The 26,107-nt window shown below is 41.1% G+C and overlaps 1 protein-coding gene across 4 annotated transcripts in view; it reads right to left on the bottom strand.

Annotated features, from left to right (window-relative positions):
* The window catches only part of fat1a (FAT atypical cadherin 1a), a 198,537-nt gene that overhangs the window by 109,164 nt on the left and 63,266 nt on the right, over positions 1–26,107 (bottom strand). For all 4 annotated transcript variants that reach the window (XM_055635259.1, XM_055635251.1, XM_055635243.1 and 1 more), the window contains exon 3: positions 25,051–25,365. In XM_055635259.1, coding sequence (XP_055491234.1) covers positions 25,051–25,365 — 315 coding nt within the window. The remainder of the gene's footprint in view (positions 1–25,050; positions 25,366–26,107) is intronic.

Consider the following 26,107-nt stretch of genomic DNA (forward strand, 5'->3'; position numbering starts at 1 on the left):
TTTTACCTACCAATGTCACTTTTATCTTATCTTTTTAACCTTAATTTTATCCTTGTAATATCATTGCTGAGGTGACACATTGTCTTGTCAAACACATTTCATTGTACCATTGACCCTGAGTTAACCTACATATGACAAATAAAACTGAACTGAACAAGTGCCATCAAGTGAAATTTATGCTTTAATGACCACTCGCTGATGTCCATTTACGCACCAATAACCACTCACTGATGCCCATTTTTTAACACAGGATCGTTTATAGTTTTAGTTTAGCTTATTGTCACTGTACCGAGGTACCATGCCATCCAGTCAAAAGAATGCATGATTACAATCAAGCCATCCACAGTGCACAGCTAAAGAAAGAATGGCACAATATTTACTACAAGATAAAAGTCCAATTAAATATTGTTCATAGGTCTCCAATGAGGTAGATGGGAGGTCAGGACTGCACTTTTGCCGATGAGAGGGCCATTCAGTTTGTCTGATAACAGCTGGGAATAAAACTGTGCTAGGATCTGTAGGTATGCGTTTTCAAACTTCTGTTCCTCTTCCCTGATGGGAGAGGGTAGAAGGAGGAGTGATGGGGTAAGACTACTCCCTGGTAATGCTGGTGGACTTGCCGAGGCAGTGTGAAATGTAGATAGAATCAATGTGTGACGGTCTAGACTTCGTTCACAACTCTGCAATTTCTTGCACTCTTGGATGGAGCTTTTCCCAAATCAGGCTGTGATGCTTTGCTGGTTTAATGCACATTTCCTACTGCAAGACAATTTCTAAGCCAATCATACTCATTTGCGCCAATAATGTTTGCAGATGTGAATTAAACTTTTTAGAGTAAACAAATTAGTAATTATAGTCATTTTAAATGCATCCCATAAGGAAATAAATCACAGGTTAAAGTAGTATTTTTTCCATCATGAAGTAGCAATTCATAAATTCATGTGATAGGAGCAGAATTGGGCCATTTGGCCCATTGTGACATGACCATTTAAGGGTCATAATTTTGGACATTAAATTATATTTTTGCGATTATTATTACAGCTTGTTGCAGTGCTTCTCCTGGGTTTTGTAACTGAGGTCAGCCATATTCAATGATTCAATATCCAGAGATTTCACCTTCAGTTTTAGTTCCAAAAATAAAAGGTGAAGACTGCAAATACAGAAGCATTTTGTGGATTCTGAATATTAGAGCAGCATTCGGATTTGCATACGTGAAGTTTTTTTAGTTGTAAAGGATTAGAAGTTTAATGTCGACAGCTTAAGGTTTTTAACACATCATTAAAAATAACTGCCCTGTGGAAGGAATCTAATTTGTAATGAACTCTGGAAAAAGCAATTTTTTGTTTCTTTGTAATTTGGAATTCCAACAGATTGTGCTGTTTGTTACCATGGTGCAGCCAATAAATAGCCACATCAACTAAATTCTGGCACAATCTTTCATGAACTCCTGCTTTCAAGAGGGAACAAGAATTTATGTTTATAACTTTTTTCCTGCTAACATTTGTTAGGTAGTTATAGGATAACTTTGATGGGTTTCATTTGCCTCAATATTGACAGAGACAGCAGATAGTGGGGTAGCAAAGTACGCAACTGTTTTCCTTTGTTTCTGCTTTAAGCACAATAGTTTTAGTTTAATAGTTTAAGAGTTTTTAAATAGTGATTTTAGCATTTAATATTACCTTTATGTAAGCAGCTGCGAATGAACACATGTAGACTATAACAAATAGTTTTTAAAACCAGAGATGAATAACATCTAAAAAATAACTAAAATTGAAACTATTATTTATCTGCTACCATGTCTGCTTAGCTTCCTTTGATCAAATTAATTTTGCAGGCATACTAAGAAGCCAATGAAATGCTAAATGAAGATAACCCAAAATGGCACATCAAGAATAGATCAGATATCTTTTTGATGTATTAAAACCAGAATAGTTCATTTCAAAAAATGAATAATTTACTTTACCAGGCAATTATTAGGTATTAAAGCAGTCCTACACTGATGTTTAGTTCAAAATGTATCACTAAATACAACAAGCTAAGCTTAGCTTTAAATGTCAGGAGGAAATCTGAACGTCACAAAGTCGAGAGGGGAAAAAATATAAAGAATTGCCTCAAGAATGAAGAACTCAAAAATAAGATCATACCAAACCAGTATAACAGGTTCTGTGCTGACCAATTCTTCAATTTGAACAGCATTTGGATAGTGTGGTATAGTAATGCTAGCCTAGAAAGGAACTGCGCATGCCGGTAAATACCGAAGAATTACCAAAGTGCTGGAGTAACGCAGTGACTCAGGCAGCATCTCTGGAGAAACAGGATGGGTGACAGGTTGGGACCCTTCTTCAGACCATTTACAGGATTCATCCATTTTCGGTGATGTTAGTGTTGCTCGATACCTTCTTATGTTAATGTTGCTCGATATCTTCTTTTGACACTTGCCCACATATACACACATATTTCCTGTTCTCAGCTACACATGGTAACATACTAATGAAAAGGCAAGTGGAGGGGGTTAATTAAGCAGACAGCTCCACTTTCACCTTTTCATGCCAACCAAATGAACATGGTTCATGTATTTCAGAATACTTGTTTTGAAGACCGGAACCCTTGAAAATATAGTCCACTTCTATTATTTTCCAGTTGCTCAATAATCAGGGAATCTATCCTTCAACCAAGATTTGAGGAAGGACATTATTGCTATTGAGGGAGTGCAGCGTAGTAGGTTCACCAGGTTAATTCCCGGGATGGCAGGACTGACATAAGATGAAAGAATGGATTGACTGGGCTTGTATTCACTGGAATTTAGAAGGATGAGAGGGATCCTAATATAAACATATAGAATTCTTAGAGGATTGGACAGGGTAAATGCAGGAAAAATGTTCCCGATGTTGGGGGAGTCCAGAACCAGGGGTCATAGTTTAAGAGTAAGGAGTAGGCCATTTCGGACTGAGATGAGGAAAAATGTTTTCACCCAGAGAGTTGAGAATCTGTGGAATTCTCTGCCACAGAAGGCAGTGGAGGCCAATTTGCTGGAATCAAGAGAGAGTTAGATTTAGCTCTTAAGGCTGAGGGAATCAAGGGATATGGGGGAAAAAGCCAGAATGGGGCACTGATTTTGGATGATCAGCCATGATCATATTGAATGGCGGTGCTGGCTCAAAGGGCCGAATGACCTACTCCGGCATCTATTTTCTATGTTTCTATGCAAGACCATCTTTAAAACTTAAAACCCTTCATATGCTTTCTCTGACTCTAACGGCCATCCATATAGTGTGGTCTTGTGAACACTGTGAATGAGGATTCTCCAACATCAACAACTCTCCAAGTCTCCAGATCACCGTTCCCTTTCAGTGCTGCCCTAAAACAAAACTCAGCCATTAAACGGGGAAAAAAGTGTTGGAGTAACTCAGCAATTCAGACCGCATTCCTGGAGAACATGAATAGGTGATGTTTCGAGCAGAGACACTTCTTCCGACTGATTCTGCCTTTAAACACCCATCTTAGCTTTGCCTATTTTTTGTTTCCTTTCTTTCAAGTATCTCAAAACATTTGTAAGTCAACAATACTACAACTACAGAGTCTGAAGAAGGGTTCCAGCCCAAAACGTTGCCTATTTCCTTCGCTCCATAGATGCTGCCTCACCCGCTGAGTTTCTCCAGCACCTTTATATACCTTTGATTTTCCAGCATCTGCAGTTCCTTCTTAAACAATACTACAACTACATGTTGCTACTTCCCTTTTATTTGTGGGCAATGTCGCTACATATGGATGCACAGAAGAATATATGAATAAATCAAAGATCAGACGTATCCCATCAGCTGGACGCTGTTCATATCCTATTGCACAATGAATGTTGAATCCACTTACATGTAAAGTCTTGAATAATCACATTGCTTCATTAGAGGTTAGGGAGTCTCAAGAGTTTAAAGTGCAAGCATTATGATAGGTCTAAATATTTAAACGGTTTGCATGAAATATAATATTGTTAAATATTATAGGAGGTGTAAATGTAAGATTAAGTAAGAGTGTGACTGTTCCTTCGAATGGCATCGGATGAAACTTTAACCTCTTCGGTAGAGCTTCACAAACATTTACTAGTCATGGTTTTTGGTTACGACTGCCTCCAATGTTCATCAGTGCACTGAAGTTACACAAAATGCTGGTAACTCAGCAGGACAGGCAGCATCTCTGGAGAGAAGGGATGGGTGACGTTTCGGGTCGTGACCCTTCTTCAGTTCATCAATGCACTGCAGGTTTGCATGGGATTGCGGATAAAGTTGAAAAGCTTCTGCACTGTCTTTGCACATCACTACCAAATGTTGCTGCATCACCACTTTTTCATGATATTTACTTCCTCTGCTATATTTGTGGGATTTTCAAACGTTGTAAGTAGGACAATATGAACTCTTTTGTTCAGATTAGGCTTACACTGCCTACAGATACGGCTTTACAACACTGCGATGAATTGATCTTTATGATATCCATGGGCTCCTTCTGACAAGGAATTTGTACATTGATGGTACTTAAGAGGACCATAATGGAAATTTCAATAAGCACACATTATAATGACGAGACACTTCAAGGCTCTAACGTTCTATGGACAAGTTGCAATTTAACATGCAAATTTCGACCATCATCATCTTTCTTCGCCATTATTCTGTTTTCTTCAGAACTCCTCGAACAAGGGAAAGATTTGTTTTAAGTTACTTGAAAAGCAGGGCTAGTTACAATCTCTTTTCTTCCTAGTTATCAGATCCAAATCACGGCAGAGGATTAAATGTTCCAAATCTTATCCTGCATTTATACCACAAGGAATATAAATAAACCTCCAACATACTTTTTCCGAAGGTGTGTACGTTTTCATTCTAAACTTAAAAATAAATTGCGACATCACCCATACTGTGTTGACATTTAACATTAGAAACTTCAAAAATGTACTCAATAGGTAATAATCTGCCTAGAAACAACTATTAATGATGGAGTCTTTATTCATCCTAAATTATTTTTCTGTTGTCACCTGCAGTACTTTACACTTCCAGTGTGTGACAATAACAGTTGACTTCACGAATTTGCGTTGTTGGCAAACAGCTTTGTTCACCAAGAGTACGTAGTGGGGAAGTGTTTAAGAAGGAACTACACATGCTGGAAAATCGAAGTTAGACAAAAGTGCTGGAGAAACTCAGCAGGTTCAGCAGCATTTAAGGAGCGAAGGAAATAGGCAACGTTTCGGGCCGAAACCCCTCTTCAGATTCTGACCAAAACGTTGCCTATTTCCTTCGCTCCTTAGATGCTGCTGCACCCGCTGAGTTTCTCCAGCACTTTTGTCTACCTACGTAGTGGGGAATCAGGCATGGGTGTCAGTGAGCCTAATAAGATTTTCCACGCATTTACATTAGTGGATGAGAATGCCTGCAGGGCCAATTACTAAGGCAGAAAATCCCGAAGGATTGATTGACCGCAATATCTCTTCATTGTAAAAGAAAAGCTCCAAAAGGTGATGTACTGGGCACTAGCGGGATCTGGAACTGCAGGTCATCATCAAATTACATAGACAGAGTGAATGAATTCAGGCAAACTACAATAAATATTTCTGCAGCCTTGTGCTATATATTACAATAGACTGTGGTTTATCACCTGACCAATCAATTTAGTACTATTGAGTTGTTCTCAACCTCAGTTTCCTTATTGCCTGCATTTCCTTCCACTACAGGAAGCCAGGGAAGTTGTTGGGAGAGTTAGACATATTTCCCGAGCAATTTGCCCTGCAATCTGCAGACTATTCAAAATCATTGTTGAACACAAAAGAAAGCTGAACAGAGGATGTGAAATGACAGGCTGGGCATTATAGCCTACAGCTACATTAATTTTACAACTCATCAGGGTTCTCTGAGGAACCATTCAAAGCGATAAAATAGTTAGCAAAGTGACTATAAATCCATGACCATACGTATAGAACTGGAAGTTCTAAGAATAAAACTCCAAAAATATTTTGATTTTTTAATTTTATATAATAAAATATATATATATATATATATATATATATATATATATATATATATATACATATATAAAATTTAAAAAATATATATATTTTAATCTTCAATGGCTGATTATGGAAAATTGTATTTGCTGATTAAGACCTCAGATCTGGCACAGGATTCAAAGTTTACCAGACAGCTGGGATCCCAAGCATCATATTTGCTTTTAAGAATAACTACTGCATGCATCTCAAAGCACTAGAAAAATATCAATGCTGATTCTGCAAATTATCTGGAACGATAAGGGAACCAACATCAATGTGCTCTCCCTCACCAGCATCCCCAGAATTAAGGCTCCATTTACCCCCGGTCAGCTACACTGAACAGGCCACATCAAATGCACAGCCAACATCAGGTTCCCCAAACCAACACTTAATCCCATGGGAGGAAATTACTAGGCAAAGGTATAAAATGAATCAAGGATGTGAATATGAAACAATACACCACAAGAACAGGCCCTTCATAGAGACATAGTGTGATAGTGTGGAAACAGGCTCTTCGGTCCATCTTGCCTGGGCAAGAGACTGTGCACAATGTCTATGCCAAACATGATGCCATCAGTTATGTCCTTGCACATAACCCATGCCCGTCCGTTCCCAGCATACACACATGTCACAAAAGCACTGAAGTTCCCTACCAAAATTGGAAACTTGTGGCCCAAAACAACTCAAACAACAATCAAGAAGTACTGGAACCTCAAGGCCGTGTACCAAGAGCACACAGGAGCTGTGAATAAAGTAGGAGAAGTAGTGAAACATCTCACAAACTACCCACCCACCCATATTGTCTATTGTCTATAATCTCTATTGTCTATAAATTACCCATAGTCTATTCTCTATTGTCACCTACCCACACTGTCAGAAACTTCCTGCCCCATCTGTGGAAGGGTCAGTAATTTTCACACTGGCCACATTAGCCAACTCAGATGCCATAAAACCAGACTGGGAGCAGGTCAACCCGTTCCCGAGGGACTTTCTGAGAAGACGATGATTAACCCTAAAAAATGTGCTCCAAATTATACACAGGAGACCGATTTCATTGCAGTAGGTAATGCCCCGTAACCATTCAAATGGAAGAAAAGATAGTCTTTCTATTGGAATCTTTAATTACCTGTACCAAAACTTGGAGGATGGGGAATTGCTATTATTAATATCACTGTCTTTCTTTTACCTGCTGTACATAAGTGTTTTTTTTTATATAGGTGGCAAGTTCCATTTTCCAGTTAAGTACATCAGAGTAAATGAGCATCTTTGGACAAGAAATGATCTCGGCCCTCAGATTTCCAATTAGGCCAAACACCAAAGCTTGCAGCTCATTAATCCTTTATACGGAGAGATGGGCAAGTGAAATAAATGCCGTAAGTGAAATAAACATAAGATCAAAGGAAGCTCCCACAGGTTCAAAATGTTCTGTTCAATTTATATGGAACAATATTGATATCCTATATCAGAGCAACTCAAGGATCAAGCGTCTGATTTTTGTTTGCTGTTTTTCTTACATCAGAATCTGAGAGTGTGTTCTCCCCTTAAGGTCTTACCAAAGGCAGGTGACATGGATAACAATATGAAAATCAAAAAATTGCAATTGTGGAAATGTGTGAAAAAAGTAAGCATTTTTAACACTTAGCAGGTCATTCAGCATCTGTGGAGAGAGAAATGGAAAAGAGAGAAAACATGAATAATTGTATTCTTCAATCCATAATGTGAATATCCACACAGATTCATTACGCATTAAAGGTGTCGAGAGACAAATGTATGATTTTTGGAAGCCTAATGTATCAGTTAGTATTGTATATCAGGGCTTTCCCATTCAAAAGGAGACAATGTGGAATCTCAAAGTTGCTCGTGATATTTTTCTATACCAAGAAAAAATAACCAAGATTTTTAGAGTCACCTTCCAATTGAAATATAAACCACATTTAGCTTTTATTAAATGTGCACACAGCAAAGTGGGAGCAAACAAAGACCAATGTCATGAAAGGAGATGATCCTGCTGACTAAGTTGCTCAATAACACTTCCTACAAAGTTTGAAAATGGATGCCAGCATCAATCTCTAGTGAAGATAAGGTTGATCAAAACCAGTTCCAATATAATTTGACCAAAAAAAAAAATGAAAGCAGTTAATAACAAATCAAAGCACACCTCTTCCACAAAAAACAAATGCCTTCAATTTAGCTCCAACCTATCTCACAGAAAGCAGGCTGCATGATATCTAGAGTGGAAGTTGGTTCCCAAATTAACCCACTTCTCCCAGGCATGCATAGAGAGTCAGGTATTTTTCACAGCCTGGTTCAATCTCCATCAACAGCATGATGTGTATTGTTGCCTCATTGCAAGCCTTACAAGGAAATCGTAGACCACCCTTGCCTCATGTTTTCCTCCTGGTCCTTTTATAAATGATCTGCCTTTTATAGAGACCAACCTTCTGGGGAATATTCTTATCAGAATTTTAGCAACAGATCCCTCAAGAAGCAACATGGTAATCAAGTTGAAGTGATTAAATACAATGAATTCCAATTGCTGCACAAAACCAATCATATTCATTGCATCATATCTGCCTGCCAAGATTAACTCCAGCATGAAGTTATTCACATCCACAGCACACAAAACAAATTTCAAGACATGATCATCTAAAAAACTAAATTACATTTCAAACTAACATGCCACAATCTCTATGGCATAGATCACAGCAAAATGCAGCAATTGATCATTTAAAAGTCACGTAATCAATTCTAATATATTAGGTGATCAAGTAGTTCTAGTTCAGAGATAACCCAAGATCCAAGTTTGAATGTTGGAATGAATTCTCTCAGAATTTCCAACACTTCTGGCAAATGTCACAAGGCACTGGTGGAGGGGGCTTGTAGAAGACCCCTAACTTTTATTAGTCACTCGAAGCACTCGTGCCTGAATGTATGTATTCAGAGCATAACCCACATGAAACAAAGCACATTGCAAAGGAGCAGGATACTAGTACCCACTACACTCACCCCAGAAAGGATAAAGGCTTTGCCCAATGTCCCTGCACTTGCATCATTGCTTTTGGCATAACATTTGCAGAGATTTGGTAATGTAAAAATTCACTGCTTCTTCACATGTTGACAGCTTTCTTTAGAGTAGCAAAATAAAGCCGACAAGGCCATGCAAAATTCCTAGAGATTGTTGCAGCCAAGACTCGATCTCATGTGCAACCTTCTTTCCATTTATTAAAGATAGGTCATTGAATTTGTATGAGGATAAATACCGGTAGTTCGATGTTGCTGCTCTATAAACATAAAACAGCAGAGGATCCAAAATGTAGTAAATGGTGATTCAAATCAAATCATTACCAATTACTGGTGAGGAGATATGATACTGAAGGTCTGATGGCACTGGTGTAAGTTCCAAAAAATAGCTCTCTCATTAAATCAAAGTTGCCAAACCTGGCAGATCAGATACTAGGTTAGACTCTGTTATAGAAACATAGAAAATAGGTGCAGGAGAATTCCACAGATTCACACTCCGTGTAAAAAATGATTTTCTCATCTCGGTCCTAGAAGACTTCCCTCTTATCCTTAAACTGTGACCCCTAGTTCTGGACTTCCCCAACATCGGGAATAATCTTCCTGCATCTAGCCTGTCCAACCCCTTAAGAATTGTGTAAGTTTCTATAAGATCCCCCCTCAATCTTCTAAATTCTAGCGTGTACAAACCGAGTCTATCCAGTCTTTCTTCATATGAAAGTCCTGCCATCCCAGGAATCAGTCTGGTGAACCTTCTTTGTACTCCCTCTATGGCAAGAATGTCTTTCCTCAGATTAGGAGACCAAAACTGTACGCAATACTCCAGGTGTGGTCTCACCAAGACCCTGTACAACTGCAGATAATAAATAAGTTGGTCTCAATCCCAAGCGATCCACAATATCCAAGGTAGGAGTTGGAAAGTTGAATAGGGTATTTATCTGCTCAATATCGAGGGACGACAGAAGGAAATTCAAACTTGTACATGCTCAGGTCATTCCAAAGACCTTTGCCAGCTCGTTCGCTGTTTGGAGTTGAAGTCATGGTTGTTACAAGATAATTGCTCTCCATTCAAAATTGTCCAACAAACAGGAATGCTGTAAATAAAAATGACTGCATGGACAGAGTGAAAAGCATTCAACACATCAGGGAAAATTGCATAGCCCCTCAGACTTTATTAGGTGCCTTAGACCCACCTGAAAGGGTAGATGTGGTATTAGTTTAACACATCCTCTTCAAGAGTCTAAAGGGCCTGTCCCACTTGGCAATTTTTTCGGCGACTGCCAGCATCATTGACTGACGTATCAGGTCACCGAGAAATCCGCGGCGTGATGATGTATTGATGCGCGGTGTTTTTTCAAGTGTCGCAACATTTTTTTTGTCGCCGCTGGATTTTGAAATGTTCAAAATCTTTTGACGACACTGATATGACGCCGGCAGTCGCCGAAAAAAATCGTCAAGTGTGACAGGCCCTTAAATGCATCAACATTCTAACTGCCTTTGCAAGCCTCGGGATGAGAATCACAACTTTCTGACTTAGTACGAAGGCGTGCATTTTTAAGTGTAATTGACACCATGGTGTGAGATTAGAACAGTACACAGCTTGGCTCGAATAGTCTTTTCTAATGGAAAATCTGTGGGTAATGGCCAGTGATGGTATAAGACAATCATCAGTACAATCAGAAACCCTTCCAGCAGAAGGAGGTTAGGGCATATGCAACAATGGGAAACAAAAGATTTACAGGAGGCAAATATTTAACCTATAAATTAGTAATGGGTGCTCGGATATGGTGTAAATTTACATTGCAATTTGAAAGGTGATGTTCCATTGTTAAGCACAGGGGTAGAGGATTTAATTCAGTAGCAGAGAACATGATATGTAAATTGAGTTAGGCATCATCTGAGTGGCAGAGTGAAGGTTAACGTTTCAGCATCAGTACCTGCAGATTACAGCATCTGTGCTCTCGTGTCTCCACTTTAAGAAAGGTGCAATTACTAGATTTGTATTTTAAAGATTTTTTTTTTAATGGATTATCGGTTCAGTTTTACGCACGCTTTGATAGGGAGAACACTGATGTACCTTCTCGAGCCCCCATTCGCTGTGGTGGTATTTCAGTCTCAGTCACAGAGGCCGACGTCAGAAAATACTTCAGACGGATCAACCCTCGAAAAGTAAAACTATCCTTTATTGTTGTTCAGACTGAAATTTCGTGCCTTGCAGTCATAACATAGAATAAAATACCAAAACACACAATAAACACAGATTTAACATCCACCACAGTGAGTCCACCAGGTCCTCTTCACTGTGATGGAAGTCAAAAGTCTTAAAGTCCTTGTCTCTTCCCTCCTTGTACTCCCTCTGCGTTGAGGCAATCCAGGCTTCCGATGTTGCGACCCCGCCGGGTGATACTAAGTCCCGCGGCTAAAACCGAGCTCCGCGAACGGGCCGGTTCAAACTCCGTGGCCCGGGGCGTACGAAGCTGCCGCCCTCCAGTCCAGCGGAAGAAGCTGTTCTTGTGAGAGCTTCGGAAAACAGGTCACCAACCTGGGACCTGCGAGCTCTCGACAATGTCGTCCACTGGGCCCGCGGCCGAGCCTCCGAGGCTCCGAAGTCGGGTCGCTGCCGCCGCAACGCCACCACAGCCCCGAAGTTGGCCAGCCTCGCGTTAGTAAGTCCTGGCTCTGCCTCCGGAGCCCTCGAGGTCGGTCCCAGTTGGAGACCGCCAGCTCCGCCATTAGGCCTCAGCGCAGACGGAGACGGGGGATACAACATGAAAAGGTCACATCTCCCCGAAGGAAGAGACCAAAAACATGTTCCCCCCCCCCCCCCCCCCCCCCCCCCCCACACATACATACACAACCAAAATAAACTAAAATGAACTGAAACAGGACAAAACGGAAAAAAAAAAAGACAAACAGACTGCAGGCAAGCCGCAGTTGCAGGGCTGGGCCGCCACTTCCGGAAAAGCGCCTGGACCTGATGGGATACCAGGTCATGTTCTAAAAACCTGTGGGGACCAACTGGCTGGAGATTTTACGGACATTTTCAACCTCTCACTTATGAGGTCTGAGGTTCCCACCTGTTTAAAAAGGGCATCAATTATACCAGTGCCCAAGAAGAGTAAGGTGACGTGCCTCAATGACTATCGACCAGTGGCACTAACGCCAGTGGTGATGAAGTGCTTTGAGAGGTTGATCATGGTGCAAATCAACTCCTACCTCGACAAAAACCTGGACCCACTGTGGTTTGCCTACCGCCACAACAGATCAATGGTGGATGCAATCTCACTGCCTCCCCACTCCACTCTGGACCACTTGGACAACAAAAACTCATATGTCAGGCTGTTATTCATTGATTACAGCTCAGCATTTAATACAATCATCCCCTCCAAGCTGGTGACCAAGTTCTCAGATCTGGGTCTCTGCGCATCCCTCCTCGACTTCCTCATTCAAAAACCACAGACTGTTCGTATTGGTGGAAATGTGTCAGCCTCGATAACAATCAGCACGGGAGCACCTCAAGGCTGTGTCCTCACCCCCATGCTGTACTCACTCTATACTCATGACTGCGTAGCCAGTCATAGTGTGAACTCCATCATCAAGTTCGCTGACGACACCAATGTTGTGGGGCGTATCACTGATGGGGACGAGTCAGAATATAGAAGTGAGATCAACCATTTGACAAAATGGCGCCAGCACAATAACCTGGCCCTCAACACCAGCAAAATGATGGAACTGATTGTGGACTTTGGAAGGAGTAGGATGAGGATCCACAGCCCCATTTATATAAACGGGTCGATGGTGGAGAGGGTAGAGAGCTTCAAATTCCTGGGCGTGGATATTTCTGAAGATCTCTTCTGGTCCGAGAACACTGATGCAATTATTAAGAAAGCACATCAGCGACTCTACTTCCTGAGAATATTACGGAGTCGGTATGTCAAGGAGGACTCTGACTTCTACAGGTGTACAGTGGAGAGCATGCTGACCGGTTGCATCGTGGCTTGGTTCGGCAACTTGAGCGCCCAGGAGCGGAAAAGACTACAAAAAGTAGTAAACATTGCCCAGTCCATCATCGGCTCTGACCTCCCTACCATCGAGGGGACCTATCGTAGTCGCTGCCTCAAAAAGGCTGCCAGCATCATCAAGGACCCACACCATCCTGGCCACACACTCAACTCCCGGCTACCTTCAGGAAGAAGGTACAGGAGCCTGAAGACTGCAACGTCCAGGTTCAGAAATAGCTGCTTTCCCACAGCCATCAGGCTATTAAACTCAACTCAAACAAAACTCTGAACATCAATAGACCATTATCTGATTATTTGCACTTGATCTGTTTATTTAGTGATGTGTATATATTTATGTAATGGTATATGGACACACTGATATGTTCTGTATTCATGTCTACTATATTCTGTTGTGCTGAAGCAAAGCAAGAATGCCATTGTCATCTCTGGGTTCTCTTGACTTGACTCTTGAGTTGACTTGACATATTACAGATTTGAAAAAATTTGGCAAAACATTATGGCTCAAACTTGAGAAGACTGCATTTCATTAAGAAATGTAGTTTATGACAGCACACATTTTCACAAACACCTGCTTTTTGACCATATGCCTGTCAACTAATCTGCATATATATTCTGATGATAGACACAAAAAGCTGGAGTAGCTCCTTCGGCCCTCACAATCCGCATCGACGAGCGCTCCCTGTACACTATTACTATCCTACACACTAGGAACAATTTACAATTTTTAATTGAAGCCAATTAACCCACAAATCCATAAGTCCTTGGAGTGTGAGGGAAAACTGGAGCACCCAGGGAAAATCCACGCGGTCACGAGGAGAATGGACAAACTCCGTACAGACATCACCTGTGGTCAGGATCAATCCCAGGTCTCTGGCACTCCAAGGGGGGGCTGGATCTCTACTGCGCGCCACCATGCCGCCATATTATCTAATCAACTTCCTGATTTTGTACTTGGCTCAGTACTCAGTATTTCCTTGGGTCTCAGAAGTGCCTTTAGATTTTTTTTGCAATAACTTGAGCATGGTCTGCAATGCTTCTTTAATTACCTTTTCACCCCAAAATCTAGACTCCAATTCAAGTCAAACTGCTTTCCTCAGCTAACCATAAATTCTCAAAGTGAATGGGTTTGGCAGATGAACACAGTTTCTAGTGAGCATGAGCTGCCAAGTTACTTTGTGCCAGTACTGTTGCACAATTGGTGCTGAACTGCCACTCACTTAACAATTCCACAATACTGGTCGGTGTAGGAAAGAATAGGTTTCATAATGGTGCAGTGGTAAAATTCTCAATACTACAATCAAAGCAAATTGCACCAGCAGTATCACTCTGCATCTAACTTGTACCATATGCAACATGGATCTGCTTCTTCAGAATGAATAACAGAAGGGAAAATCCGTTACATTCCAAGGCATTGACATACCGATTTAATTGCATTTTTTTTTTTAAATCTCTTTTCCATTCTGAAAAGAACACAAAAATCTTAAGTTCTGTTACCATGCAGTTTCACCCAACTTTTCAAAAGTGTAGCACCTCGGAATTTTCAGCAGTACAATCCAATAATTTATTAACAACCTGGTGCTGACAGATTGGTAAATACTTCAAACAGAGGCTTACACATATTGGAGCTGACTATATAAACAGCAAATTAAGTAGAACTTACAACAGCCAATTGCTTTATAATCGCGTAATGGAACAATGCAGATAAAGGGCACCAAATGTTCCACATTAAAAGGCCAAAGCTTGTAACTTGAAGAAATCTGAAAGCTAATTGCTCCACTCGTTCCCACCATGCCCCCACCCACCATGGTTGAGAGCTTCACTGCAAACAGAATAGAAATTGACTTTGTACTGTTTGAGATTATTTGGCACCAGAAAGGGGCAGACATTTCACACAAATGTTCCATTCCTTTTAAAATAAGGCTGCAGTAATTCTATGAAGAGGACAAAAAATTACAAAAGATGAAAATAATGCCCAATAACTTAATTACAGCTTCATCACCTTTCTTTAATCCTCAAAGATTTGAACAATCTGCACAATACTTTTATATATGAAACAACAGCTGTTGCTCACATTACTAAAATACAAGGCTATACTTCAGGTTAATTAAGGCCCAACATTTTCTTTGGTTTATTCATAGCCTTCTAATTTTTTTTTCCATTAATTCAACAACCACATAAAGCAGTTTTTGGAAATACAATAAACCAACCAATCTTATAGAACAGTGAAACACTGGACCAGACTGTGCTTGATCTAACCTGCATTTTACTCCCACCCCCTCGATGATCTGTGCGGCAACATTAACCTTTCACGGCCCCACACATTTCAATTGATCCAAAAGCCTCCCTGTCATAGTTGTCCTGTGAAGTGTAAGCAGTCCACATGTGCCAACTGGGCCTCGGGTGATGAACCACAAGCCTCCCTCCCAGGTTGCCTCCTTTGCTTGTTTACAGTTTCTACTACAAAGGCCTTTTTAACGGTTGCAAAATGTCTTTGAAGATCCAAGATATTTAAAAACAATTGAAATACATAAACAATTAACTAGAATTTTAATTGATATTAATTAAAAACATCATAAAGCATTAAAATAAAAGAAAACATCAAATAACTTTGCATTGTCATTCAGCTTGACAATTCCATTCAAACTTAAGGGGTCTTGCTATTAGAGCATGACTGAGTTCCACCCTTGGATTTAATGTCAAGTCCAGCAGTGGACTGGAAGATTAGCTGTGCTTCTGCACTGTAGAACTGGGGGAAACAGTTGATCCATGCAATGCTCTTTGTTTCCTGTTGAAAAGCACACAGGCCTTTAATTAACGGGTCCACGGATCGTCTAGTTAAACATTAAAACTACGATGGTTCGTTAATGCTGATGAAAGCAAAATTGTGTTTAATTTTTGCTTTATGAGTGACCAAGCAATTAAATTAAAAGGCCGGCCACTATTATAGAAACATAGAAACATAGAAATTAGGTGCAGGAGTAGGCCATTCGGCCCTTCGAGCCTGCACTACCATTCAATATAATCATGGCTGATCATCCAACTCAGTATCCTGTACCTGCCTTCTCTCCATATCCCCTGATCCCCTTAGCCACAAGGGCCACATCTAGCTCCCTCTTAAATATAGCCAATGAACTGGCCTGAACTACCTTCTGTGGCAGAGAATTCCAGAGATTCACCACTCTCTGTGTGAAAAATGATTTCCTCATCTCGGTCCTAAAAGATTTCCCCCTTATCCTTAAACTGTGACCCCTTGTTTTGGACTTCCCCAACATCGGGAACAATCTTCCTGCATCTAGCCTGTCCAACCCTTTAAGAATTTTGTAAGTTTCTATAAGATCCCCCCCTCAATCTTCTAATTTCTAGCGAGTACAAGCCGAGTCTACCCAGTCTTTCTTCATATGAAAGTCCTGACATCCCAGGAATCAGTCTGGTGAACCTTCTCTGTACTCCCTCTATGGCAAGAATGTCTTTCCTCAGATTAGGAGACCAAAACGGTACACAATACTCCAGGTGTGGTTTCACCAAGACCCTGTACAACTGCAGTAGAACCTCCCTGCTCCTATATTCAAATCCTTTTGCTATGAATGCTAACATACCATTCGCTTTCTTCACTGCCTGCTGCACCTGCATGCCTACTTTCAATGACTGGTGTACCATGACACCCAGGTTCCGTTGCATCTCCCCTTTTCCTAATCGGCCACCATTCAGATAATAGTCTACTTTCCTGTTTTTGCCACCAAAGTGGATAACCTCACATTTATCCACATTATACTGCATCTGCCATGCATTTGCCCACTCACCCAGCCTATCCAAGTCACCTTGCAGCCTCCTAGCATCCTCCTCACAGCTAACACTGCCCCCCAGCTTCATGTCATCCGCAAACTTGGAGATGTTGCATTCAATTCCCTCGTCCCAATCATTAATATATATTGTAAATAGCTGGGGTCCCAGCACTGAGCCTTGCGGTACCCCACTAGTCACTGCCTGCCATTGTGAAAAGGACCCGTTTACTCCTACTCTTTGCTTCCTGTCTGCCAGCCAGTTCTCTATCCACATCAATACTGAACCCCCAATACCGTGTGCTTTAAGTTTGTATACTAATCTCATATGAATGAATAGACAATCTTGCGTGTGAATTCTGTAATATAAAAGCTTGGAAATAGCTTTTCGTCATTACTGTAAAATGCTCAAAGAATGATTGCATTCTCCATCGATTTTATACAAACCAGTTTCAGGATACCACCACTATTAAACAGCTGAAACTGAAAAGCCATTAAACGCTCAAAATATTCACATATTGTGTGCAGTTTCTAAAAGTTTGATTCAATTTGTCAAGTATTTCAAGCTTAAAGGTGAAGTATATTTATGAAGACAAGTGATTCAATACTCAATGAAAGAATGCAAACTGTGTAATTAAGAATTAAGAAAGAAGTGTGAAAAACATCTGCTTTTCGGCTCCCAATACATTCAAAAGACACCTACTGGGAAATCAGATACTACATCTGATGGCTGTCAGCCCTTAAAATCCACAAATGAAATTTTATGACAAGAATGTTAATTCTCCAATTTAATTTTCCATCATCAGAGGTAATCTATTGTGAAAATTGATTGGGTAAAGGTGTCTCTGTGTGAGATGTTGGCCCAGGTGGGTACAAACTTTCTAGATTTAATTTTCAGTTAGTTTCGAGCTAACTAAGTTTGGCATGAGGATGCTGAAAAGTATTAGCCAGATACTAATCTTTTAAGCAACCATTGTTTAGAGAAATAATATCAATAATCCATTTATGCTTTAGTCTCCTAATCTGAGGAAGGACATTCTTGCTGTTGAGGGAGTGCAGCGTAGGTTCACCAGGTTAATTCCCAGGATGACTGGACTGACATATGATGAAATAATGGATCGACTGGGCCTATATTCACTGGAATTTTGAAGGATGAGAGGGTATTTTACAGGAACATTTAAAATCCTAAGGGATTGGACAAGCTAGATGCAGGAAAAATGTTCTCCATGTTGGGGAAGTCCAGAACCAGGGGTCACAGTTTAAGAATAAGGGGTGGGCCATTTCAGCCAGAGAGTTGTGAATCTGTGGAATTCTCTGTCACAGAATTTACAGGATGTATTCAAGAGAGAGTTAAATAGAGCTCTTAGGGCTAACGGATCACGGGATATGGGGAGAAAGCAGGAACAGGGTACTGATTCTGGATGATCATATTGAATGGCAGTGCTGACTCGAAGGGCCGAATGGCCTAACCCTGCACCTATTTTCTATGATTCTACGTTTCCATATCAGATATTCAAATAGGTGAATATATTTTTGGATAATGGAATGAAAACTCTAAAATATGAATATTTGTTTTATAGAGCATGCTTGTGCAGGGTGAGGGGAGACAGCATGGGTGCATGAAAGAACTCAAGTAGCATTAACAATCTAATTCATAATATTATGAAACATAATGCGTAACTAGTGGATATCGTAAAAACAAAGATAGCTATGATTTAGAACATCCTAATCAGTCAGCTGTACGTACAACTGAGCTTGTATTGAATCTAACCATATTTAGACATCTCAGCTGTGGGAAGGTAATTATTACAAATAAGTGCCCAAGCAGTATTTGCCCTACGCTGGTGGCCCTAAGGAGATGCTTCTTATGATTAGCTAAACTCTAACTTGCAAATTATCGCCTCAGCCAAGGACAAGCTGGAGGTCAGATGCTGCTGTGGACAAGTTATCATTCAGCTGCTAGACTTGCCATTGCGTTCCTAGGGTTAGTGCATGAGCGCTAAGTTGAAGAACTAAATAAGCTTCATGTTAGCCTGCATCAGAACATCACTTTTATTATAAAGGTTAAGTGCAGGCAGTTCGTGCCCTTTTTTTATACTTAACTTGAGTTTAAAATTATTAACTAAAACAATTGAAGATTAAAATAATTCAAATATTTGATCTATTTTCAAAAGCCTGATCATCAGACATCAAATATGTGACAGCAGGGAGCCATAATCTACCACAAGATTCTTATTATAAGCAAGATCGACAAAAAATGCTCCTCGTTTTTAAAATTATAGACAATAAAATTATTTGAACAGTTCACACAATTGTTCAGAGGAGAAGAACCTAAAGCATAGACACTAAATGCTGGAGTAACTCAGCGAGACAAGCAGCATCTCTGACCTCTAAGTAGCCATTGGTTTCTCTCTCTCCACCCCTCCCCCTTTCCAGTTCTCGACCAGTCTGACTGTCCCCAATTACATTTTATCTGTTTGCTTTGTTATCCCCTTCTCCTAGCTAACAATGATCTATTCTCCATTTTCCTTGGCCATCTCTTTTGATGTTGTTTTCACACACCCTTCCTTATATCCGTGTCTCCCTCTCCCCTGACTATCAGTTTGAAGAAGGGTGTCAACCCAAACCGTCACACTATTCAGAGATGTTGCCTGTCCCGGCTGAGTTACTCCAGCATGTTGTGTCTAGCTTCGGTGTAAACTAGCATCTGCAGTTCCTTCCTACACAGAACCTAAAACATTCCCTGCGTGACACCTTGACAGTAATTTTCAGTGTTTCTTAAGAAGCACAGCCAAGAAAATGCAACATTGCCACCGTTTCAGTCAATACAGAGATGTCAGACAAATTTCAAATATCATGCCCCCTTGCAAATGAATACAGTTACTGCAAACTCAAAGATCCAACACACTGTCTGCTTGCAGAACATGCCCATGTGACTCAATGTAGTAAGAGCATACACAAAAAAATGTTATGGATAGAAGAAAGGTGGTAATAACAGCAGTCGCTCCTGAGAGACTGCAAGCAAATTACTTCTCTTGATGTGCAGGCAGAGATAAGCTTGGCATCACGTACAGGTATTGTGGGCTGATGTTTTCAGTTTAGTTTATTGTCACTTATACTGAGGTGCAGTGAAATTATTTTGTTGCGTGCTAACCTGTAAAGTCCGAGAAAGGGAAGGCAAAGGGTCAATAATGAGGTAGATAGCAGTTCAGCACTGCTCTCTAGTTGTGGTAGGGTGATTCAGTTGCCTGATAACAGCTGGGAAGGGCCTATTCCTGTGGTATACAGCTCTATTTATATTTTATTTTCAAGTTAAGATTAGTATACAACATGGAAGCGAATTTTGCAACAGAGGTACTTTGATGTACCTGCTTGGCCTGCTGTGGTAGATGTACTTTTGTGAGATAGTTTAGAATACGCCTGGAAAAGGTGGCTTGAATGCACACCTGAGTCATTGTACAATTAGTTTTGGGAGGAGGGAAGAAAGAAAATAACTGAATGTTTAAGGTGGAGACTGTTTGACAATCTTGCAAGCAATTTAAACCTGGGTATGTTAAGCTGCTTTGGTGTTGTTGAAACTGTAGCCACCCAGGCAAATGGAAAAGATGCAAATCAGACTCTAAACCGTTGCTTCATAGATGGGGGGAAATAATCGAGAAGCTGGGTGATGAATCACAGCAGAATGTCTAGCTTCTGACTGAGATTCGGTAGAATGCATATTACTCATCATTTAACAAACCGAAATGTTGTTCAGATCTTTCATGCAAGTGGGCACAATCTGCTCCCTTATCTTAGATGAATGGAATTAAACACCGAGTAATCAATTTAATGTGGACATGTGAAGTGCTGCACTTTGGGAGATCAAATGCATGAGGAAAATATACAGTAAATGGCAGGATGGGCAGTAAGATCTTGGGAATCAAGTCCATTGCTCCCTGAAAGTAGCAACACAAATTGATACAGTGATAAAGAAACATATGGCATGCTTGCGTTCATTGGTCGGGCATCAAGCATAAAAGTTAGGAAGTTATGTTGCAACTGTATAAAACTTTAATTAGGTCATAATTGGAGTATTGTTTACAGTTCTGATTGTTACACTCGGGGAAGGGTATGGAAGATAGGCACAAAAAGCTGAAGTAACTCAGCAGGTCAGGCAGCATCTCTGGAGAAAAGGAATAGGTGGTGTTTCGGGTCGAGACCTTTCTTCAGACTATGGATCCAGGATATGGAATCTTTACAGAACTGTAGGAGGTGTTTCAGATTCAGATTCAGATTCAGATTCAATTTTAATTGTCATTGTCAGTGTACAGTACAGAGACAACGAAATGCATTTAGCATCTCCCTGGAAGAGAGACATAGCAAATGATTTGAATAAATAATAATAAGTGTCCGGGGGGGGGTGGTGATTGGCAGTCACCGAGGTACGTTGTTGAGTAGAGTGACAGCCGCTGGGAAAAAGCTGTTCCTCGACCTGCTGATTCGGCAACGGAGAGACCTGTAGCGCCTCCCGGATGGTAGGAGGGTAAACAGTCCATGGTTGGGGTGAGAGCAGTCATTGGCGATGCTGAGCGCCCTCCGCAGACAATGCTTGCTATGGACAGACTCAATGGAGGGGAGCGAGGAACCGGTGATGCGTTGGGCAATTTTCACCACCCTCTGCAATGCCTTCCGGATGGAGATAGAGCAGTTGCCATACCAAACTGTGATGCAGTTGGTAAGGATGCTCTCGATGGTGCAGCGGTAGAAGTTCACCAGGATCTGAGGAGACAGATGGACCTTCTTCAGTCTCCTCAGGAAGAAGAGACGCTGGTGAGCCTTCTTGACCAGAGTTTAGGTATTGTGGGTCCAAGAGGGGTCATCGGAGATGTTGACTCCCAGGAACCTGAAGCTAGAAACACGTTCCACCTCCGTCCCGTTAATGTGGATGGGGGTGTGCGTGCCGCCTCTGGACTTCCTGAAGTCTACAATAAGCTCCTTGGTCTTCTTGGAGTTAAGGGCCAGGTTGTTGTCAGCGCACCATGCTGCTAAGTGCTGGACCTCCTCCCTGTAGGCCAACTCATCGTTGTTGCTGATGAGGCCAATCACCGTTGTATCATCTGCATACTTGATGATGGTGTTAGTACCATGTACAGGTGTGCAGTCATAGGTGAAGAGGGAGTAGAGGAGGGGGCTCATTGTCAGGATGTTGCCAGGATTAGGGACTATAAACTATAAGGAGAGTTTAGATAAACTTGGATTGTTTTCCCTGGAGTATTGGAGGCTGATGGGCAACCTAAAATAAGTATATAAAATTATGAATGGCATATATATGGTAGACAGTCAGAGAGTGGTAGATTCCTGGGTTGCACTGCTGGGAGAATTGGTGAAAACAGATGAAATAGCAAAATTTCTGTGCCATTTAGAGGGACACGTGAATAGGCAGAGAATGGAGGGATCTAAGCTGCATGCGAGCAAATGTACATTTTAAATTGGCACCCTGGTTGGCACACAAATTGTAGGCCAAAGGACCTGTTCCAGTGCTGGACTGTTCTAACAAAAACCCCGTCTGAGGATATGGGCATGATCTTTGTTGAGACAGCTAATAATGATTGGGCCTAGGACACGACCACTATGCCGTGGAACTGAGATATCTGGCTTTCAAAAAACAATATCTGTGAGGGATCTATCTTCAGCCAATGGAGAGCTCCCCCTACTACATACCCAAACTTATTCTGTAATGCCTTCTACTAGCTTAATAGGATTCCTTGATGCCACTGTAACAAACAATGCATTGATGTCAAGTGTAGTCACTCTCATCTCTGGAATTCAGCTCTGTTTACTATGGTCAGAAAAAAGGTTCTAATGACCCCTGTGTGCCACTGTCTTTCAATCAAGTGAATATGTATTTATTCTGTAGATGTGATACGGCATGCCCAGAACTAGGGTATCTGCTTGAAGATACATTTAAGGCATAATTGATGTCAGGTTTAGCTTCTATAATAGCTCACTCAATATCAGCACAGCCACAGCTGTTAATGACGTGGGTGAACTTTAAACTTGTCTTCCTGACCCAAAACTCTGGTTGATCTACTAATTTAATAACATTACTCATGGTGCTATCATGCCCCCGCACCCTTTTAATCTCAGATGCCACACAGAGAGCTACTGAAATTCTTAGGTTAAATAAACTCAAAGGTTGATTGTTAAATAAAACAATAGCATTAGGACACCAAAGGATATACATGGTGGTAAATTTGATAAGGCTGGGTGTCACCGTTTATTATGTAGGGCTGATCAAGTGAACATTTGAAAGCACTGGGTGTTAGATAAGTCACCATGGTAGAGAAAGTTCATATAAAACGATGACAATGCAGCAGAACAAATACAGGCATTTTGCATAATGTTTAAAATCAGCTAAATCCCAATTGGGATAGTTTAGATTTGTGAGGAATTTGAAGAGATAGCTTGATTTCACATAATGTCATGGAATTGAAGCCACAATCGACAGGAAATGTTTTTAATATGATGAATTATGAGAAAATAACCAACTGTAAGAACCAGAAAGCTTAAATACTCCAGAAGAATGATCCATGATGCAACACGCTAAATAATGTGATAATCACAAAGAAATATACAATCTGTTTTTAATTAAATTAAAGGTTCAAAGGTTCTTTATTGGTCACATACACCAATTGGTGTTGTGAAATGTGTATTGCCATTGCAGCACATAAAAAAGAAAACAACATAACAATAATAGAGAAATTTCACATAAAAAACTTCCCCCCACAATGGTTCCCATTATGAGGGAAGGCTGAAAGTCCAGTCCCCATCCCCATGTCCACCCATAGTCGAGCCTATTGAGGCCTCTGCTGTCGCCTTTACGGAGGCCCGATGTTCCAGGCCGTTCTCGCCGGATGATGGTGCTCCGGCGTCGGGAGAACCCACACAGCGGCTTTGGAAACCTGGAACGGCCGCTTCCTGAAGCACTGGATGGAGCTCCACCACTGCCGAACACGGCGAGAGATCCCAGGCTCCTGATGTTAAAGTCAGCGCCGCCGCCCGCAGCTCCGTGATGTTCATCTTCAGCTCACCGGAGTTCCAGCGCGGTGACCAAGGCAAGGCATCGCCCGCTCCGCGAAAGCGCTCCATCGCTGCGCCGCCGCCGAAGCCGAGGTTCTGTCCGGTCCCATCAGGAAACGCCGCTCCAGGCCTGCTGGTAGGCCGTGAGGACGGGTCGACGGCCCCCCTTGGTCTTATCTACACACTGGTTAGCAAGTAAACCCATTGTTTCTTGATGTTCATTTAGGGTGGCACGGTGGCACAGCATTAGAGTTGCTGCCTTATAGCGCCAGAGGCCTGAGTTCGGTCCTGACTACAGGTGGTGCTTGTATGGTGTTTGTACGTTCACTCCAGGATCTGCGTGGGGTTTTTTTTACCCCAGTGCTCCAGTTACCTCCCACTCTCCAAAGACGTACAAGTTTGTAGACAAATTGGTTTGTTAAAAGTGTAAATTATCCCTAGTGTGTGTAGGATAATGTTAGTGTACGGGGATCGCTAGTCTGCAAGGACTCGGTGGGCTGAAGGGTCTTTCATGCTTTATCTCTAAAATAATTATTTTATAAGTATATTGCACTTGAACATATGTATGAAGGAATTGCAGATGCTGGTTTAAACCAAAGATAGACACAAAATGCTGGAGTAACTCAGTGGGACAGGCAGCATCTCTGGAAGAGAAGGAATGGGTGACGTTTCGGGTCTGAAGACGGGTCTTTACCTCAAACATCACCCATTCCTTCTCTCCAGAGATGCCCCCTGTTCCGCTGAGTTACTCCAGCATTTTTGTGTCGTGTCTATCCTTTAAAGGTTTTTTATTGTCGTATGTACTAATTAAGGTACAGTGATTTGCAAATTACCATACAGCCATACCAAAAAAGCAACAAGATACACAACTACATAGAAGTTAACATAAACATCTTTGCACTTAAACATAATGGATGTCAAGGTTGGGGTGGCGGGAAGAGGGGCTGAAGATAATGGGAAAGTTGGGCAAGAAATGAGGAACGCGAGGTGAGGAAATATCTCACTCCAGAACACATTCAGCATTCTAGGTCATTCAAATGGAATTTGATATACAAAACATATATGAAATGCTCCAAAATGTTTTTCTGTCTCAGCATATTTGTTATCTCCGTCAAATGTCATGGGAGATCTATCCAATGTAAACACTTACCCGTCTCGTGATTTATAGTGAAGAATCCTTGCGGGTTGCCACTAGTAATTTTGTAGCTCAGCCTGTCACTCGCGCTGGAATCTGGGTCAGTTGCTTCAATCTGTACAACTGACACATCTTTGGGAGAGTTCTCCATGACATTGGGGTAATAAACTGGCTTAGATGTCTGTGGAGCATTATCATTAACATCCTCAATTTCAATATACACTTCGATGAAGGAGAAGAGAGGCACGACTCCAAGATCAGTGGCAAAAACCGTTAGCCAGTAATGTGATGTAGTTTCATGGTCCAGAAGGTCTGCTGTTTTTATTATACCTGTGTGAGGAACAAGAAGAGAAATTAAGCATTTAATGCACTGAAATAATCCACTGTTGATAACAATACTTTTGAAGAGCATGGCAAAACATTTATCAATTCAACTACATACTTTTTTTAAACACAGTTTTTGTTAAATTTGGTCATTACTTCAAAAAGGAACAAAAGATTTAAACATTCTCTTATTTACAATCCACATTACCATTTAAGAACCGTTCATCCTTCCCAGCCTTACATAAAAAGATACTTTAAAAACCATTCCCCTTAAAATAGGCCATGCTAATAATACATGCAAGATCTTCTGAGAACAAAGGTGAATTGGAGACCATCTCTACTGAAACAGTAGCAAGTCAGAATACAACCACCATGGGGGAAAAGGACTTATCTAGTCCCCTCATAGTCTTATATTCCTTAAAGATCATTAATTAAAGTCTTCCTTAAAGACTCCTGCATTGCTAGGAATAAAGTTCTAACCTGCCCAACCTCTCCTTATAACTCAGGCCTTCCAGTCCTGGCAACTTTTGCTATCCATGTCTGGTGCAGCCCTCAGAATTCCATATGGAATTTAACAACCTCAGGAAATCTTGCTCTCACGCTCCTTCCACAACAGATATGTCTGTATCTTTGTTCTAATTTGTGTCTTTTTGTTCCTTCTCGTCTTTCCAACTACCATATTTTAAGTTAATTGTCACCTTAATAACTCTGGTCTGCAACCTACAACAGACATACCACGTGTTCTCTC

This window comes from Leucoraja erinacea, chromosome 1, assembly GCF_028641065.1.
Source record: "Leucoraja erinacea ecotype New England chromosome 1, Leri_hhj_1, whole genome shotgun sequence".
Lineage (NCBI taxonomy): Eukaryota > Metazoa > Chordata > Chondrichthyes > Rajiformes > Rajidae > Leucoraja > Leucoraja erinaceus.